Below are 20,451 nucleotides of genomic sequence, written 5' to 3'. Positions count from 1 at the left end.
GCTGGCGATGGCTCGCTGCTGCTGGCGATGACTCGCTGCTGGCGAATCGATCTGCGCATGTGTATAAAATGGTATTTATTTCCGCAAACACTATGCCGGTTAGACTTGCCACAAGTCTCTTATTTGTTATTATTTTTCTCATTCTGGACAGCGCCACCAACGAGAAAGTTAATTTAGAGATAGACGGAATAATTCGAAAAAAAGAAATCGAGTATGGGACGCCAATTAAATTAGGTATGGCGCGCACTAAGTGCAATAAAGAGTGAGTAACCTAAAATTAGGGCCTGGAACCCAGGCTATATGTCAGTCTACAACAAGCGGCGCCTAAATGTAATAATTAGCACGTTGAAATAGGCTAGTAAATAAGTTTAACTGGGTTCGTAAATAATATTGTCCTCAAAATATTGTGGCTGAGACATGAGCCGATTAAACGTAGAAATAGGAAACCTAAAAATATAGTAAAAACGCTGAATAGTACTCCAGCGTCGGGACATGCCGACGTTGGTACGAGTAGGTTTGTCTACAAACGTCGCCTAAAGTAATTGATTTTACCCGGCAGAACGAAAGAAGGAAACTCCGCTTTTCAGTTGTCTCAGGCGATTGATTTTTGACAATGACCTTTCAGAGGTCAAATTGCTGTCAAGAATATGAATTGGCTGCTTTGCAGCAACTAGACTCCAAATCCAGGTGTCAGAAGGTATATAAAGTTAAACATGAGTGACCGTCCTATTTGGTATACTTTATTTGACACAATTTTACCGTGAGTGGTCATAATACCACGCGTAGTACGCGTAGTACATGTAGTACGCGTATTACGTGTAGTAATTATAAGTTGAACCGCCATACGGCATGATGAATAAGTTCGAGGTTTGTCGGGTAGTGGAATGATTATTGTACATTTTAAGTGCTCCCTCCATGCATAAGAGTAAGCTAAATTACGGTGATTAATTAGCGACTTAAAATAAGAAAAACAATTGTTCAGTTATACAATGCTAACAATGCGGCTCTTGTAGCCCTAGCATGTGCAAAGCAGTGGTGTTCAGGGTTGCCAGATAGTCTACAGGCTTCACGGCCAAACACACGCCATCTCACGGCCAAACTTTTTTTCGATATCGGCCATAATAATCCTTAAATGGGCACCGCTACTGTACTGAGGTGTTGTTATATTTTATACTAGCTGTGTCATTCGGACGGAAATCAAGGCAAACTGAATGCATGGGACTAATTTAAAAAAAAAGTAGTATTTCATATGATAGTGCTATCGAAATGGAATAGATTAAGCCCTGATGTACAGTTTTCTATCAAAGTATTTTCAAGAACTGAATTTGTATTAATAATTAATGAAAACAAAGTATTTACAGTTTACTTTTGTGGATTTTCTTTATTTCCATAATTCATTTTGACATTGGTGCTATAGATTACTTTTATTTTACTAAATTGTTGACTTTTGCGTACTGTATAATAATTATGTTTTGTATCTGTCACATAATTTCTGCGTTTAACTTTTGTTTATTATGTAACATATGTGTAATTTATGTTACAGTAATTGTATATAAGGTATGTGACGACCATAATAAAAAATAGCATTATATTTGTTGATTTGTATTTCGTGAATAGGCCAAAATGAAGTTTTACTACTACTGTACTACATTGGTACTCTAGTTGTATTGTTGGTGTTCTGGTGGAACAGAAATAAAAACTAAACGCTTTGTGCTGTAGTTGTCGTCGTCATCATCATTCTCGTTAGCAGAATCAATGTCATGAAAGAATTGAAAGAAATCATCATCATCTTCACCATTCTTGTTGGCAGAATGAATGTCATGAAAGCATTAAAACAAATAATAGAAATATTTGTATTGTAATTTCATTACAGATCAAGTCTGTGTTTAATCATTAGCCCTCGTTTAATTTTTCAGGCGGGTATAAAAGTATTTTTAACATAATTGTTTCTTAAACTATTTTAACTCACAGCACGGTCTGATCCATAATTATTCACTGACATGCATTGAAATTTTAAAAATGTACTGTCCAAACAGTTTTCATGGTTTTCATCATGTATATCTTGTTTATTACTTTGGGTAAGTATCGGCTCTCTGATATAAGCAATTTAAGATTCCCGCATCGTTGTATTCAATGTAATTAGTGTGTTTCAAGTTTAAAGTTGGTTTTAACAATCTATAGTGTAAGCCCAATATATTGATATTTCTGATGAGAGAAATTTGTGTTGCTATATTATCCAGCCTCAAATAAAAAAAGTGCTTATAATAAATTTCTTAATAAAATTACTTCGCTCATATTTTTTAACAATTAAAAAAACATTAGGAAGAAAGTTTGGTTTCTTTATCTTGGGAAACATGCTTCCAATAATAATTAAACATTTGTTTTTACTTTATCAATAATATTGAGGGTTAACATGGTTACATTTGAATTTTCTATAGGCCTATTATAGATTGAAGAATTGTTGTATTGCAACATCGGGTTATAAATTCTTCTGTAGTAGAGATTTTGAGTACTGGTAAAATAACATCAGCACGTTGGAATATCAAGATAGTAGGCCTACAGTTTTTTTCCAAAAGTATCTGTTTGGCAAAGTTCAAAGAAAACCATTAACGTTGATTTTGGTGGATTCTTGTCTTTGGTTGGTTTTTAGATGAACACTTAGGTTGAATCGGTGTCAAGCAATCCCTCTCTGCTGTAAAGATCGTTGTTGTAACTTAAACAAATGTGAACAGCATGAAAAGAAAGGAGAAATAAAAATAAAGTTTAATAAAATCAAGTCGCTTAGTCACTTATACTATATAGTGTTGCTTTAATAACAATAATTAAAAACAGTTTAAAAAGAATAATTGAAAAGCATTGTTAAAGTGATGAATGATGTTGAGCCTATGGACCATGGTATGGATAATCGCAACAACCAAGAAATAAATATAAATGTTAAACATTAAACAACTTTAAGGCAACTTTAGTTATTAGGCAGTTTTCGCCGCACGACGTTAACGAATAACGTCATAATTTATTCATCTTGTGTTGCAAAGTCACATTAATTTCAGGATTTTAAGTGCTCAACGTACGTTAGTGGGTTTGCCCATGCTTCATTTCGGTCGCGGTTTGTTTTCAACAAATATACGGAGCGCCAATGCAGTTGCGAAAACGCCAAATTTAATACAACAGGCCTAATTATCATTGTGAGTTCGTCAATCGGTTTATCATACTTTTTTTTATTTATGTTTTGTTGTCTTTCTACTAAGTAACAACATAGGCTACTTAAAAACAAATAAATTGAATACTATTATTACTAAACTAAATTTCAATTAATATTATGGTATTTATAGGTTATTTTATAGTTTGTTGCATTCCTAGTACCATTTCACTCTTTTTTTTATCGGATGGGGTTTTTTTTTTCGTTTTGTTATCGATTCTACGCTTTCTACTACTACATAACAAATATTTATAAAAATCAAACTTTTTATCAGGAAAAACCAGCCAACTCGTTATTTAAATTATATAATTTTTATTATTCTGCTTGAATCAAGTAAAGATTTATGGAATAAGTATAGTCAATAGATTAGTTTCGCATACGTTTTTTTTTCTTGTCTGTTACGTTTCCATTTACCATATGTTCTGATCATGTTTATAATAATATTGTAAAGGAAATATGTATTTTAATATTTATATTTTCCATATAAAATTATCAATAAATTTATAAGTGCATGCGGTACATTTTAAAAGCCGTTTCATGCTTCTTTTATATTTCAGATGGTAACAACATTCAATTCATTCAATTAAAATCAAAGATACATTTTATTGACCTTAATTATTAAATTATAGTATATGAAAACGCAACAAAAAGAATAGCATGAAGCACATACTAAACTCCATTGTTTCAATCATAAGATCATGTTTCAATCATGAATATATCACCGTAAATGGAAGAAAGAAAATATGTTAGTAGAAAGATAGCAAAACGGAAATTTAAAAAAATACTTAGGCCTATGATAAACCGATTGACGAACTAATAATTATAGGGCCTAGGCATATTAAATTTTGCGTTTTCGCAACTCTTTCGGCGCTCTATATATTTGTTCGAAATGAACTGCGACTGAAATGAGGCGCGACCGAAATGATCGGCTACCGGCCTAGGGAACTATATTTGGTGTTTAATGAAGCATTTAACATGTTTACCCGGCGGGTGGGCTAGAATAATCATGAGAAATAATGGTAACGTGATGATGATGTCATTTCCGGCAATCTAAACTTACTATTTCCTCAAATTTCGCACCACAGTCCCAACTATAGTGGGGCTAAAATGGGTGTGGACTCAAGTCTTTGAAGTAGGTAAAGTAAAGTAAATATATCAAAGACGATGTTTTTAACTTTTATTTTCTATGCTGGTGCTGATGCACGGGGTGCATACGGTGCCATCGCACTCCCTAATTTCTGTCTCTTATACACATCTAGATGTGTATAAGAGACAGGTATGCATACTATGCACAATTTTCAAAATTCCATTTTAAGCAGAAGCTAAGAATATACTTAATTTTCTATGTGGCAATCCCTTCACAAACACACACAGAATGCTCTACATAGACTATTATTTTCATTTCATTCGACCACCATTTACAATAACAAAATGACAATATCAAATATAGTATGAAAAATAAATAAAGAAAGAAAATGATGGAAAAGGGTAGCTTAAGTCTTAAACATGTACATTGCTATAACTCTAATGAGGGAGGCAGCGCTTCGTACCTGCAAAGAAGACGCTTTACGAATTGGATTGGACTGGATTGGAGTTGTTGATGGTCGTGAGAAAAAAATTTAACCGTAACAGGAATTGAACACGGGGGCCTGGGGTTAGAAGGCAAGGAACATGTGGTGATGCTTATAATACACAAATAAGTGATCGTAACACACACAATAATTTTCAACAGTTCGATTTATTTAGTACTGTCTGTACGCCATGTTAACATGTGTATCTCCGTCATATATCGTCACTGAAAAAATAGGGGCGGAAAAAAAATTGTTCTTTACAAATAAAAAAAAGTGAGTGAATTTATCTTAAATTTTTTGCCAGATGCCCTACATAATTAGTCTAAAGTTGTTGTCTGATGTGATGGAATAAACTTCCAAATGATATTTTAACGTAGGACTAAAGATTATAACAATGTTCTCATTTTAAAAATCCCATATCAATTTCCATGAGCATTTCTTTTAAAATAATTATAATTTTACCTCAGTTAATATTGAAAACACCGTCGTTCCAAATGAGATGCCGCACAATGTAATTCCCAGATATAAGTCAAACTTTTCAGAGCAAAACATATAGCTGATAGATGAGATAACTGAGTTAAAAACCAAACATTGCCCAAAACCTTCATAAAAAAGTTTAAAACATAAAAAAATAATTAGCAGATTGTAAAAGCAATGAGAGAGTATGAGGATGAAGTTGGTTCATGCAAGAGGAATTTAGATGCGTTTGAGCTAGGCCTAAAGGAATGCTTGGCCACGGAAATCACCAGAGGAGTTTCAATGTGAACTACTTTTAGACGCAATCGTTATGGGCGCAGATCATGGGGACTTGGGACACGGGGACGAGGGACACCCCCACCTATATTCTTTAAGAGGGGTTGGAACCCCCACATTTCGACAGAAATGTAATTTCATAAGTAAAGATGATGCCTGAAAGTTGTTGAAACGAACTTCATAAAAGACCCAGGTTTAACGAAAAAGAGCTGTACAGCCTGAATATACTGTATATCTTATAGGAAGATACCTGTGTATCACTAACATCTGAATTACCTATAACTCACGACTCGAGTGCGCGTGCTTTTGTTATAATTTGAGAATGAGAAAACTGAGTATAAGATTTTCGGTACACGAAGTAGGTAAACTAAACTAATACATTAAAAACAATTAAGTTATATTTTCTATGGTATACAATACAGATTAATTAGATCTCTATGATAGCCGAAAATCGCTGATAAAATATCATGGTACCGGTAATGTTAGGACGATGGCTTTTACTATTATAAGAGTGTAATTTCCGGCCAGTTTGAAGTACTATCTCCTCAAATATTCTCACCTCAGCCTCAAACCTGGTGGGCCTGCGGTGAGTACGACGACGACTACGTACGTACGACTTTGCAATAGGTAACCAAATACATCAAAGATAATGCTTTGAAGTGTTAATTACTATGGTACATCACTCATATTAGTTGGATCTATGGATTCTGAAAATCGTTGAAAAATATCATGAGAAATTTGTTAGCACTTCATTTTGACTTTAATGGTGATGTGATGATGACGAATTCCACTTTATAAGAAGAGGGTACTATTTCCTTAAATTTTCGCACCTCAACCCCAACCATGGTGTGGCGTAGGTAGGTGTGGGCTCACGGCTTTGAAGTAGGTAAAGTGAAGTATTTACATCAAAGACAATGTTTTAAAATTTTATTTTCTATGGTACATCACACATATTAATTAGATCTGTATGGTTGCCAAAAAATCGCTGATAAAAAATTAAAAAAATCATGAGAAATAATGGTAACGTGATGATGATGTCATTTCCGGCAATCTAAACTTACTATTTCCTCAAATTTCGCACCACAGTCCCAACTATAGTGGGGCTAAAATGGGTGTGGACTCAAGTCTTTGAAGTAGGTAAAGTAAAGTAAATATATCAAAGACGATGTTTTTAACTTTTATTTTCTATGCTGGTGCTGATGCACGGGGTGCATACGGTGCCATCGCACTCCCTAATTTGTATTAAGAAAAATAGTTGTTGTATTGTATTGTTGATATATTATTTTATTATGAACGTAGTAGGCCTACAGGTAGGATTTTTTAAGTATGACAGTCACTTTCCGGGCACCTATAGGTGTCATCCCTATTCATTCTCATCTAGCTAGCAGTACTATTTCCTCAAATGGTGGTCTCACGAAATGCCCCCTCCCACCTTTAACAACAGATCTGCGCCTTTGGCAATCTAATCGTATGCAAATGTTGGCCTCATCTTGGCCTGAGGTGGTCATAATTAAACTTTTCGTCACAATATGAGAGAGCCACGGCTTGGGTTTGTGACAAATATCTTCTGTTTGTGCATGAAGTGTGCAGTTTGAACCAAGCTTAAGGACGATCAGTGTAATCGATATGTGAGAGAAAAGTTCTAATGTTTCGGACGTGGTTTTAACTCAGAGAGTCTTAACCACCACTCTGTCCGCCCAAACGTAATTGTTAGGCCTATTCAGTTTATTTGTACATTTAATGTTGACACATAATTATGCATCTATTCGTTCAAAATGCATTAGTTCTCCTTACCCAGCACTACTCCAATGAATATAGTCAATTGTAGTACATCAGTTGCAAATACCATGCCAAACATTCCACAAAACGAAAAAATTCCGCCTGCAAACATTACTTTAGAAACGTCGCATCTGTCAATGAGGATGCCACTTATTATTCCTAAAAAAGAATAACGAGAAAATGTAAAGTGTAAGTCATCATCATCATCACCATCACCACCACCACCACCACCACTATCATTTGTCATTAATCATCATCACGCATTAGCACCATCATAGCAATAACATTTAAACATCATTATTATTATCTTTTACTTTTAGCATCATTTTAAGTTTTATCATTGGGACACTATATTACTATTGTTATTTATGCAAATTACTATAATTACGTGATAACTGACATTATTAATAAAACTAAATAACTACCTCGTACTTACCGAATATACTCAGTGACGAATTTGCAAAAGTTGCAGCCCAAGCAACATCGGCGACTGTCGCCTCAAATAAGTCAACAATGTGAGGTTGAAAATTACCGAATGAGTTTAATCCGCCAGCCATTAGAGCTATATTTGTAACTGTCGCTACCATTATCAATAATACTTGTATCCATTTGCTGAAAATATGATCCATATTAAAAACAACTACTGATAGATAAGATGTTGAAACCATTAAGGAGATCACTCAATAACAAATCTTTTTGATGAAAACAAATGTTTCACTTACTTAGCTCCGCCCACTTGAACGCGTGAATGCACCAAACAATAATATAACAGTTTAAAATTTCAAACATAGGCCTAATGTCTTGAATGTTTAATTTGTTTGCATGTTATTTCACTTGATCATAGTTTAAATTGTAATAAGGCCTACCAGACTTCAACGCATAATTATTGTTTAGTGATCCTGGAATTCGTGGTTGGGGCTGATTAACGACATTTTTATGTTTATGGCACTTCTATATTGCCGGGAATGGCAGTCGGATTCAAAATTTACTTGTTACTTGTTGCTTGTATAGCGCCTTTCTTTTCAGTTACGAAGCGCTGTAAGCGATCTCTCCACAATAAGTCAAAAACATCCCCCCTGAGTAAAGCTTGCATAGAACCAAACCTATTCAAAGTAAGATAACCTAACTAATGCAATAAAGCAGTAGAAAAATAAGAAAACAAACAAAACAATTAACAAATACAATCGAGCAAGGTGAGAGAACTATTAAAATTTTGAATGTAATAATCTTTTATTCCCCATATATTATTTAAATTGGTAGAATTTAGGGCTCCTCCTGATATTTTTAATTTATTTAATATCCAGGTAAACGAAATACGAAAGAAAACACGCAAACAAGGTGTACATAAAAATTTTAAAATTGTCGAACATTTTTTATGGTTTTATTCTTTCAATTTTAATTTTTACACCACTTTGCAATGCTTTATATTGTTCATTTTACCCCTCTTGTTCGGTTTTACCGTTTTTTATCCTGCTGTTTTTTTTACTTCTGGGTCATTCCATATGGTTCCAACACACTTTTCGTCCGACCCCTTTGAAATCACCAAAAATTTTGTCTGTTATGGGGTCTAGCTGAGATAACCCTACAGTGAAATTTTGTGCTCCGCGCCAGCATGTTCCCATGAGTTAGAGCAATTTGAAATTTTCATGAGATTTGGGTAAAAAACTCACCTTCTGACAGACAACTGCTGATATCTCTCTTGAAACTCGACATATTGGAAAAATTCTGGTACCGTTGGATAGATTAAAGGCGGCTTCTTTTTTTTTCTTTTACGAAATTTGGATTGGTTTCTTTTCGTTCGAGATGGACCTCTTTCAGGATGGGCTTCTTTTCGAGGCTACTTTTGCAAAGTAAAGAGGTGGTGGAGGGTGGGGGGGGGGCTTCTTTTTAAAATGAATGCTGTAACTTTTGTGAATTACTACTATAAAACAATAAACAGGGTCACTGTAACATCAATCTCTATCATGAACACCTCTGCTAATAAACACTTAAACATCAATCCATGATAAAATTCATTTTTTATTATTCCAGTCATTGATCAAGAAGTTTTTAATAGTATATTTTGTCTTAAATCATCCAATAGCTTTGGTTATGATCATATGCCTCAAAAATGATTAAGCTTGTTGCAAATTCAATATGTTCACCAATACCTCCCATTTTTTACATTTTTGATTTAAAAACGGAATTCCAGTTCCTGACAGCTTGAAAATTGCACATTGGTACAAATTCTCAAAAAAGGGGACAAAGCTGAAACCTCCAATTACAGATCAATTTCTCTCCTTCCAGTCTTTTTTAAATTCTCGAAAAATTTATGCTTAACTTTTTCTTTCTTGATAATTTCATGACACGTTCTCAATATAGGTTTCGTAAAAACACAGAAGTGTTTAATCTTATTACCATCAGCTACTTCTACAAAAACTATTCCCCATATTCGGTATTGGGCCACTATTATTTATTATTTATGTTAATGATTTACATTGTGCCTGCAACAATTCAAATATTATATCATTTGCTGATGACACAACCATTTATTAGACTCAGATATTACTAAATATTGATTCTAATAAATTAGTTACTAATTTTAAGAAAACTAATTATATTTTATTTAGACCGTATCAACGTGCATGTGAGGTTGGTAATTATAAAGTAAAAATCAAAAACAATATCATATAAAGTAGGTCAAATATTTTATTTTTAGGAGTTACTATAAATGAACATTTAAGCTGGAAATCCCATTTAAATTCAGTTCAACCTAAAATCTCAAAAGTTGCTGGAATCTTAAATAAAGTTATTTTGTTTTTCCCACGTGATATCTTACTTACATTTTATGTAATTCTATTATTTTACTTTATTTACTATATTGTAGTATAATTATTTGGGGCTTTGATTATCCATGGAGGACTGTTTCTTTCCTCCATTGATTATCCAAGTAATATCAAAGAAATACGTAAGACTCAAAAAAAAAGAAAAAAAAAAGGTTGTAAGATTAATAACAAATTCTTATTATTTATCTCTATCTGGACTTTTATTTAAAAGTCAAGGTCTTATTAAATGGAATAAGCTTCATAGAAATATAACAGAGATTAAAAATTTTAACAAATTCAAAAGAGAACGTAAGAAACATTATTTTTAAGTCCAAAAAGTTATTAAGTCACTTAAGTTTCATTGTTTGGTTCTACTTCTGCTTCTTATTGTCATTTTTTGCAATTGCAAATCAGCTCCAGGGCTAAGCTAAGACAAGTTTACTTCTAGGCTAGTCCTCACCTTTATATTGTACATTTTTGGCTTTTGGATAATAATTCTTTGTTGTTGAATTGTTATTCACGATTTTTTTTGGTTTTTAATCCATTCTAATTTTCATTTCCATTTCCAGCTGTTCGATAACGTTAATAATACTAGCGACTATTCCAAACAAAAAGCTAATGTCAAAATTTAGCTCTCGTTGATTAAAAATAAAAAAAATCAACGGAGATTTTAGAATTCATTACGAGGTAATTTTGTGACAGTATGACTTTAACTGACGACAGCAGGTAAGTACGAAAGTGTATTGCTGCCAAAATTACAATATTAATTTGTACGTCGAGATTGTAGCATACGAAGAGCATACGGTGCAAACCATCAAAAATAAATAATTCAATAATGCAGCATACGAATAGCGTATGTTGCAAAAAAAAAAAATCACAAATAATTCAGCAAGACAGCAGCATACGGTTACGGACAGCGTACAATGCAAAAAACAAAACCAAAAAAAAAAAAAAAAAACAAAACATAAGCATATCTTCTACAAACCATCTCAAAAAGAAAGCATTCAGTAAAGCAGCCTACGAATAGCGTACGGTGCAAACCAAATAAAAACATAATCTCTCCCTGTGTAGCATACGAGAGGAGCGTACGGCACAACCTCTATCAAATCATTCAATTATGCATACAAACTGCGTATGTTGCCAAAAAAACCAAAAAATAATATAGAAAAACAATTTTCACATTCTAATAAATAAAGATATCTGCATAAACATAGATTATTATCCATGGAACTTCCATGGAGATCACATGAAATATAATTGAATTTGATAAACCAGAAACAGTGGAATTAATGTCAAATCCATGAAAATTATTGAATCAATCACGTAAGATGCGCAAGCATGAATGACCCAAATACCAGCTAACATTAGAACCAAAACAAAAAAAATTCTTCTCTAACAACGTGCTTTAAAAAAATCGCAAGTTCCCATGCGCGTGAAAAAGCCGCCAAAAAAATTGTGCAATCGCGCATGCAACGGACATGTTTCACTGAACATGATGATCCGTGGGCTGCTTTCACTGTACTGTATGGCCGGAACAGTACTAATGTAATTTGAATAATGCAAATGTGTCGCTTTTGTAGTGTGACAAGTTCTCATTCAATATATAGGTGGTTCCCAACCTGGGGCGCGGACCCCTTAGGCCGGGTCCGCGAAAAATAATTTGGGGTCCGCCAAGTCATAGGGGTCCGCATGGGGTCCGCGAACAAATTCTGTGATCCGCTAGATTATTAGAATAACTTTTTCATGATTCCATTATTTTTTCTTAATTGTCTTGCAGTAGTGTGATCATGCCTTGGCAATAATTAAATACCTTTGACAAGCAAGACTTCGTTCACTGTTTTAACTGGCATTAATTTTAATTCCAATATTATGCGTGATCTGATAGAATCTTTTAAATTAGTTTTTTTTAAATGTATTCTTTATGTAAAGATGTTTAGTATAGTAGAGCACTTCATAGTGGCAATCCTTCGGTAATGTACAACTTGTTTCCATGTTTTCTCTTGTACTGTATTGCTTTTAGTTGGATATCAAATACATTTGAAAATGCATTTTTAAAATGCAGTTTAGCACTGTGTTTGACTATATCCATTTTGGCTAGAGTCAAGCATGTAGAATGAGTAACAAAATTCTCCCCACCCCTCCCCCCACAAAAAAATAAAAATAAAAATTGTGGTAAAAAGCAGTTTAGCATTGTGTTTGACTATTTCCATTTGGCTAGAGGCATGCATGTTAAGTAAGAGTAACAAAATCCTCCCCTGCCAAAAAAAAAAAAGAACAATTGTGGAAAAAATCAGTTTAGCACTGTGTTTGACTATATCCAAATTGGCTAGAGTCAAGAATATTAAAGAATGAGTAACAAAATTCCCTCCACCACCACACCCAAAAAATCCTGGAACTGATGAGTCTATTATAACAGACCATGTGATGGCGCTATGCCACACATTTTTTCAGAAGCTAGGGAATCTCAATCAAAAGAATTCTATGTTTTTTTTTTTATCGAATCAGATTAAAGTAAGAAAATCACAAATGAATGAATGAATGAATAAATAAATACATTTAAGTAAGTAAATAAATAAATAAATAATATACATTTAAAACAATATTGGTATAAACGTTTAATGTTGACTATATCAACTGTCTCTTATACACATCTAGATGTGTATAAGAGACAGTCCGTGGGCTGATTTCACTGTACTGTATGGCCGGAACAGTACTAATGTAATTTGAATAATGCATCCTCAAATGTGTCGCTTTTGTAATGTGACAAGTCCTCATTCAATGTATCAGTGGTTCCCAACCTTAGGCCGGGTCCGCGAAAATAATTTGGGGTCCGCCAAGTCATAGGGGTCCGCATGGGGTCCGCGAACAAATTCTTGGATCCGCTAGATTATTAGAATAACTTTTTCATGATTCCATTATTTTTTCTTAATTGTCTTGCAGTAGTGTGATCATGCCTTGGCAATAATTAAATACCTTTGACAAGCAAGACTTCGTTCACTGTTTTAACTGGCATTAATTTTAATTCCAATATTATGCGTGATCTGATAGAATCTTTTAAATTAGTTTTTTTTAAATGTATTCTTTATGTAAAGATGTTTAGTATAGTAGAGCACTTCATAGTGGCAATCCTTCGGTAATGTACAACTTGTTTCCATGTTTTCTCTTGTACTGTATTGCTTTTAGCTGGATATCATATATTTTTTAAAAATCAGAACGGAGCCCTGAATTTCACAAAATTAAAAGTAAAATGGGGGACAGCAGTAAATTACATTCACATTTTGAGTCTGGTGTGTCATTTCCGGCCATCTAAAAGTGCTCCATACACTCGTACTTCAGCCCCACCCATGGGACCGAGGTAGCGCAAATCCCCTCTGTAAAATTTACTGTCTGCGCCTCCTCCCCTCCTGTTTATATTGAATTCTAAGATCGAATATAACGTAATTTGGCGAATCATCTTCTATCCATAATCTTATTGGTAGAATACCAACCATGAGTTGCCCTACATTTTACAAATTAAAAATTAAATGGGGGATCAAATTACCTTAACATTTTGAGTCTGACAGTGCCATTTCCCGCGATCTAGAAGTGCTATAAACATTTTTAAAAAATTCCCCTAGGTTGGGGCTGAGGTGGTTTCTATTTCGAATTCCAGTTTTCGCCACTGTTTTACTTTCGTGGTGTACCGTCTTCTATCCATAACCCTATTGTTGGGATATGGACGATGAGTAATATTTAGACATGGGGGTCAGTGAAGACATTTGACATGTCCTCAGGATTCCGCGAACGCAAACAAAAGGTAGAGGAACTACTGCAATATATATCTATAGATTCGTGTTATTGTAAATTTTTTTAACGATATTTTAATAGAAATAAATAGGAACTCAAAATATGCCAATAATGGTTAGTCTTAAAAGAATGGTGCTACGCTATGCGGTATTTTTTCCAGAGCTCTACACGTCTGGACGGTAAATTGTCACAAACAGTTTGCCCTTAATCAAATTAGTATATGACTGTATAAAACTTTATTCAAAAATTGAAATGACTATCGTTTCTATATTTATGCTGTATGAATGTATTTTAAAGCGAACGCTTAGGCCTACACATATACACATGTCCAATTCGAATGATTTTCGAAGTCAGGCCTACATTAATTCCATAGTGTAATTTCTTTACAAGCATATAAATTAATTTATCGTTTTTATTGCTGTTTAAGCGAACACGTACATACGCCTGTGTTAAACCACAGAATATTTATATTGATGACAACATTCCAAAATTAATAAATTGAAAATAAGGCAAACATTTTAATAACCTTTCTAGAAAATTTTTTGAATTATGAAAAAATATCCTTTGTAAACAACTTGAAATAGTTCTTTGACCAAACCAATTCGTCTTTCCAGTTGGCATAGATACACAATGAGTACGAACCTATGCCATCTACAAGGTTTCTGGGCGTAAATTCCCTTAATACGAATTAAGGGTTGCACAATCTCCTAGCCATACAAATTACAGCTCCCACTGATGTCTCAGTCGAGAAATACGGGTAGCTGAAGTTTTTCTCGCAAATCTGACTACGAAACCATATGCATTCACGTTCCACTATTGATCCTGAATTTTGTGTTTCGCACTCGCTACTGAGGGCGGCGTTCCGGGAACCCCCTGCGTCTAGGATCGATCGGAACATTTTTAGCTCCGATGAGGAGCTCTACAAAGACTTGTATGGGCGGCCATTAGGGCCAATATAATCTACTGCCTCTATTATACTGCCCTCATCGGAGCTTTTGAGATAACGAGAACTTGTTTTAAGGAGGAATCCCAGCGCTTAGATGATGTTTAATTGTGCAAGGCGTTATACAAATCGATTTCCATTTCCATTTCTTAAAAAATATCATGGATCGCCAGTATCTCCAATGAACACCAGGCACTCAAATAATGCCAGCTTCGTAAGGAACACCAGCATGATAAAGATACCTAAGCACATATGCATCTCAAGCCAGTATTTTAAGGAATAGGCTACGGTACCAGATTGAAAATGGCCAAGTTATATGATAAAGATCCCAGCACATGAAGCAAATAAAGTAACGCCATCATCTCAAGATCGCTAACGTCCCAAGGGGCACCAGCATCACAAGAAACCCCAGCCTCACAAGGAATGCAAGCATCAAAAGGAACACCAGCATTTCAAGGATTCTAAGGAACTCAGCATGCCAACATGACATGGATCACATCAGAATCTAAAGGACACCAGTCAGTGTCGTAATGATAAGTTAGGAGGACCGGGGGCGAGAAAATGTTGGGTGCCCCTCACATATCAGTAATAGACAATGTAAAAAAATGTTGTGTAATTATTATATAATCAATATACTGTAATCAACTAATATTTTGCATGCATATTTTTTTTTAAAATTTGAATATTTGCGTGCAACGTATAATTTAGGTCTTTGCATAAATCATCATTTGCGTACATGTACAGTATTCATTAGCGTGCATAGGTTAAATGTATTGATCTAAGTTCCAATGAAGCTTCCCAATATAAATAAGCATTATCAAACAATCATTCAATCAATCTGGGACAAATTCAGAGAGCAATCACTCGCCAAAGAAAAAAAAAAAAAAAAAAAAAGAGCAGAGAAGAATATGAAGTCCAGAAAGAGGGGAACATGTTAACGTAGACCTACTCCAAAACAAGCTAATTTTCGATTTAAATTCCGTCAGTGTCTAGAGGCTCATGCATTTCAAAAAGAAATTCAAACAAAAATCTAAACACCAACCCAGCTCAGTGCTACGCACGTCGCATGGCCCCTACCCAGATTTATATCTTGATCTGCCCCTTTTATTGTATAAGGTACCATTCCAACATTTTAATAATAGACTCAATTAACACTACAAAAATTCAGAGATGGACAAAAATTTACTTTCCGCATAACTGTAGGCGTATACGGCTGGATGACTTTTTCTTCGTGTCGTCTTGAAAATGCCAATAAAAAGACGGTTAGGTAACTAAATTGATTGATTGTTTAAATAAAGTGTCACCTTGAAACTATGAATTATGTTTCTCTAAAAACATGATAAGGCAAATCTGAATAAACTTGCCATCGTTCTCAGTGGCAGATTTGGGAAGGGGAGGGGGGGAAAGGCCAGTCCTTTTGGAAATTAAAAAAAAAAAGAAAGAAAAAAAAAATGTCAATTAAAACGCCTCAGAGGATATTTTAGGCCATCTAGAAACCAAAGTCCCCAATGTATTTGTATTTATTTATACATTATTTTCTTCTGTAATTGTTTTTGAAATATATTAATGGATCAAATTGGTGGATCAAACAGCAATGAATTATACTATCATTATATTACACTTTACAACATCAAAGCTTTTATTTTCCCACTTTATAAACCAAACACAGGACTTTACATAATTCATTTTCCTCCCTATACTTTTGTACATTATTTACAATAACCAGAGCTCAAGAAAACACCGCCCTCAATTAATGCCGCTTGTGCACCCTTTGGAACCTGTTCAAAACACTACCATTTTTACTTGTGCCAATTAGTAGTTTGGCACTCAATTACGGCTTTACACAGGAAGAATAGAACCCTCATATTTGCTTATCTTTCATACCTGAACAATTTGATATAAACCTTATTCTTAGTACATTAATTACACAACAGATTATTTCTACTTTATCTACACCATTATTTTCCTTTAAATTCTCTTAAATCTTCATTTAACCCACCAGAGTATAAGCTTTATTGACCAATAAACATGTTGAAGATTTACCATTGGAAAATTGGGCAATGAAATACAGCATATTCTGGCAACAACTAGGGATTTTATATACTGTACTACCATAATCTTCTGAAACAAGCCATATCATATTTTCAGTCGCAAATGGGTATGTTGATTGTCAAGGCTCGAGTATTTTTTTACTTTACAATTCCTTGACCTTTGACATAGGCATGCACAGATGAAAATACAAGATGGTTCATTAATATCAACAGAGGCAGATCTACTTACATCAACAATGGCAGTTATATACTTATAATAGTATTCTTATAATCACCGTGGACAATCACATCAAAATAATTATGCAATACGCACAATTATCAATGAATCCATCTAAACTGTCAATAAATATCATAAACAAAACAAATTACCAACTTCACTATAGAGTTTTGATTCATTTGTTTGGGAAATATATAATTATTTGGAGAACATACCAAATCTTGCAAATGTTTTATGTAGTATGATATTTTTGCAGAAAAAAATATGTATAATTTCATCCGGTTTGGGTCCAGGGTAAAAAAAATTGTATCTTTTACATTCCGGAGACTAATTTGGTGATGTTTTCTTTATGGAAGCTATTATAATACTTTGCGACCAAAAATGAGATTAACAACAGCCAACCGGTGCTCGATGCTTCGCTTAAAGTCTGCCTGCTGTTTCTCAAAATCAACTTTCAAACAATTTTTTGACAAATTATTAATGGGGCCTCCAGGAGGGCTGGCCCACTTACTAAAATTGTTCGGCGGCCCACCAGGCCCCCCTTGAGCTGTCGCCAGCGATGTACAAGAATCAAATAAGTTATAAACTTTCAATAAGACTTTTTTTTGTTATTTTTGAGACTTTCTCATTCAAATTTTCAACTGAAAGTTAATCACCTACTTAAATATGCAAATTAGGAAATATAAATATTTAATAACATTTTTGTAAGTTTATTTGGTTAACACAGAGATTATGTCTTTACTTGAATTTTAATTTGTAAGTTTGTGTTTTTTATACTGTTGGAAGAGCATGAACAATCAGCCAATTTATTTAAATCAGCCAATGTCAGAAAAAAACCCCAAAAAAAAAAAAAAACAGTGAGTATAACTTAGGCTGTAAGATTTCAATAAATTCAGGACAAGGTTTGTACGTGAAACACAGTGTGTACCAATCCATGATACCTGTCCAACATCACCATTTCAAGCCAGGCTCTGAAGAAAAAAAATGTTTGATATGTTGTTGCACAACCGATTTTTTTAAAGACTCAAATAGGGTCTTTGTCAAAAGAACTTGGGAACGGTTAATGATATACAGATTTTTTGAATATTTGAAAACTGGGGGAATAAAAAGGGCATAATCACCCTTTTTACCACATATTTCTGCCAGTTTCTAAGTATTCAATGATCTGTATCTCATTAACCATTCCTAATTTTTTCGCCAAACACACTTTTTGTGTCATAGAAAAAATAATTATATAACATATCAAAATTGATTTTTCCTCTGGAGTCTGGCTTTGAACCATGATTCATCAAATAATATTCTAAGAATTTTTTCTAAACATAAAGACTTGTTAATCTTATTATTCAGACACCATAACTTGTGAGATGAAGGTGATGATCTTCTTCAGATTTTTATACTTTCTGTATTACACATTATATATGTTTTATTATATATTTTTGATAATTTTCATGCTTCACTTCACTAAAAACCCCTCTCCCATACTCTCCTTCTACAATCACCCCTTAACAAAATCCCAAAATATGCCAGCATTAATGAATTTTAGTCAACTTCAAAAACAGGCTCACCTGCAGAATTGGGTTAAATAGCCAAATATAGCTAGATGCACAAAAGTGGATGAATAGAGAGATAGTGGCTCTGTGGCATATTAATTAACTAATTGGAGGATTATAATTATTGTTGTACTTAGTCCACTCTTTGGTTTACATTTAAATCATTTTGCACTATAAAGATCATGCACTTAACTACGTCCCTACCATCCATCTTAAATGTGCTTATCAAAACAAAAATCTAACTCATAAACCTCAACATAAGTTCATATTTCTTTTTTTCTCCCTCGCTCTCTCTTTCCCAGGCACACACTTTCAATTTTTTTTCTGACAAACTCAAAAAAATGTTTGATCAAACTTTATTAAATCAGGTGTCTTTCCATGTTAAGCCCTGTCCAGACTATACAATTTTACTTGACAAAAACAAACATGTAACATGCCTAAATATGGTCATGATGACATCACATCATGACCATATATAGGTACATTATGACTATATTTGGGCATACAACTGTTGTTTTTACAAGAAAATTTGATAGTACGGACAGAACTTACGAAAAAAATCTAACCAAACTTCTTCAAGTCTGACAGACAAAAATGAAATAGCATACTGTATGTTCGGCTTACATCTATCAACAAACATCTCATTTATACACAAAACAATGGCAGATAGGTTATTGATAAATTTGGCACACCTAAGTAATAATTAACTACAAAATTAAATCATATTTAGTACTTATAAAGTGCATTAAGGCACTTTCCAGTGGTTTAAATGGGTTTGTACATTACGGTTGTTACATATTTCTTGCGGTAACGATGAGTTGCACTTAAAACCATAACACCATCCTGTGTGGAAAAAAAAAACAAAGAGTTACAAAATTTAGAAATCTTAAATTTCCTTGGGGGGGGGGGGGGGGGGGGGGGGGAGGTTCAACATTAACATCATCAATTCGAATAGTCTAATTATGTTGTGTTTTGTAGCTTTTACAACTAGTGTGTTGATAATCTGTGGATAGAAATGTCTGCTATTTTAAGTTAGATTTGTTATGAAAAAAAAATGGAATTTAAACATAATCAGGAGAATATGTTTTTCCGTCTTGCTTCAACAATTTTTTTTTTGTTCAGAAATAAACTAGTGTACTGTACATATTTAACATAAATGGCCTTGGAAGATAATTTCATATTCATTAGAGGTATTTAATCAGAAGAATGTTTGATTTATGGTGAAAATAAATTTCTAAAGCACACAGACCCAACAATATAAACAGAAATAATCAGTTTGAAAACCTAATCTTATCATCGAACATATTGTTTGCTTAACAATTTTTGGCCAGTTTACATTAGATATGAAAGGACTATGTAAGGTGGCTTATGTTTATGTTAGGTGTTTTGCACTGTTGTTACAATGTGATAAGTGTGTGTGCTTCACCTAATGAAGGACAGCATAACTCAATGGCAGATCCAAGAATTTGAAAAGGGGGGGGGGGCCCCCCAGGGAGGAACTTCCACAGATGGAGGGTCTGGATCACCTCAGACTCCGACCTCAGTTGGGGCTGAGGTAAGAAAATTTATGATTATGGCACATCTAGATAGCCAGAAATAATACTTTCCACCCAAGAATTTGAATGTACAGTAAAACGTCCATTTTAAGAACGTCGATTTTACGAATAGTCGATTTTACGAATGGTCTTTGCAGCTAATGACGTCATCATTGACAAATTATTAACGTAAAGAAAGTCCGGTTGCGCACATTTTTCAAAGTGATAATGTATATTTTTCTTAACAAAGTCAGGTTTATTAT

General features: G+C 33.9%; 2 protein-coding genes across 4 annotated transcripts in view; both read right to left on the bottom strand.

Annotated features, from left to right (window-relative positions):
- Nucleotides 1-1,658: 1,658 nt before the first annotated feature.
- On the bottom strand, nt 1,659-14,498 carry LOC117116000 (fujikurins efflux protein FFUJ_12242-like). The gene is made up of 5 exons (XM_033259929.1): nt 14,419-14,498; nt 7,739-7,914; nt 7,318-7,461; nt 5,233-5,372; nt 1,659-1,799 (listed from the first exon to the last, which is right to left on the bottom strand). Exons 2-5 carry the CDS (start codon nt 7,887-7,889, stop codon nt 1,659-1,661), a joined length of 576 nt encoding a protein of 191 aa, XP_033115820.1. The 5' UTR covers nt 7,890-7,914; nt 14,419-14,498.
- Nucleotides 14,499-16,450: 1,952 nt separating this feature from the next.
- The window catches only part of LOC117116023 (5'-AMP-activated protein kinase subunit beta-2-like), a 29,361-nt gene continuing 25,360 nt past the window's right edge, over nt 16,451-20,451 (bottom strand). For all 3 annotated transcript variants that reach the window (XM_033259954.1, XM_033259956.1, XM_033259955.1), the window contains exon 8: nt 16,451-19,496. In XM_033259954.1, coding sequence (XP_033115845.1) covers nt 19,419-19,496 — 78 coding nt within the window. In that variant the 3' untranslated portion in view covers nt 16,451-19,418. The remainder of the gene's footprint in view (nt 19,497-20,451) is intronic.

This window comes from Anneissia japonica, unplaced genomic scaffold, assembly GCF_011630105.1.
Source record: "Anneissia japonica isolate Jap-2015-1 unplaced genomic scaffold, ASM1163010v1 scaffold287743_len2803612_cov181, whole genome shotgun sequence".
NCBI lineage: Eukaryota > Metazoa > Echinodermata > Crinoidea > Comatulida > Comatulidae > Anneissia > Anneissia japonica.
The sequence above is the reverse complement of the archived record's forward strand: the minus strand, read 5'-3'. Positions and strand labels throughout refer to the sequence as shown.

Bases quoted from the DNA above. Each gene is read 5' to 3' on its own strand.
- LOC117116000 (XM_033259929.1), bottom strand. From the start codon at position 7,889: ATGGTAGCGACAGTTACAAATATAGCTCTAATGGCTGGCGGATTAAAC. The intron at 5,373-7,317 runs GTAAGGAGAACT...TTTTTTATGAAG, and splicing joins ATTCATTGGAGTAGTGCTGG to GTTTTGGGCAATGTTTGGTT. The intron at 1,800-5,232 runs GTAAAATTATAA...TCTGCCAACAAG, and splicing joins TGTTTTCAATATTAACTGAG to AATGGTGAAGATGATGATGA.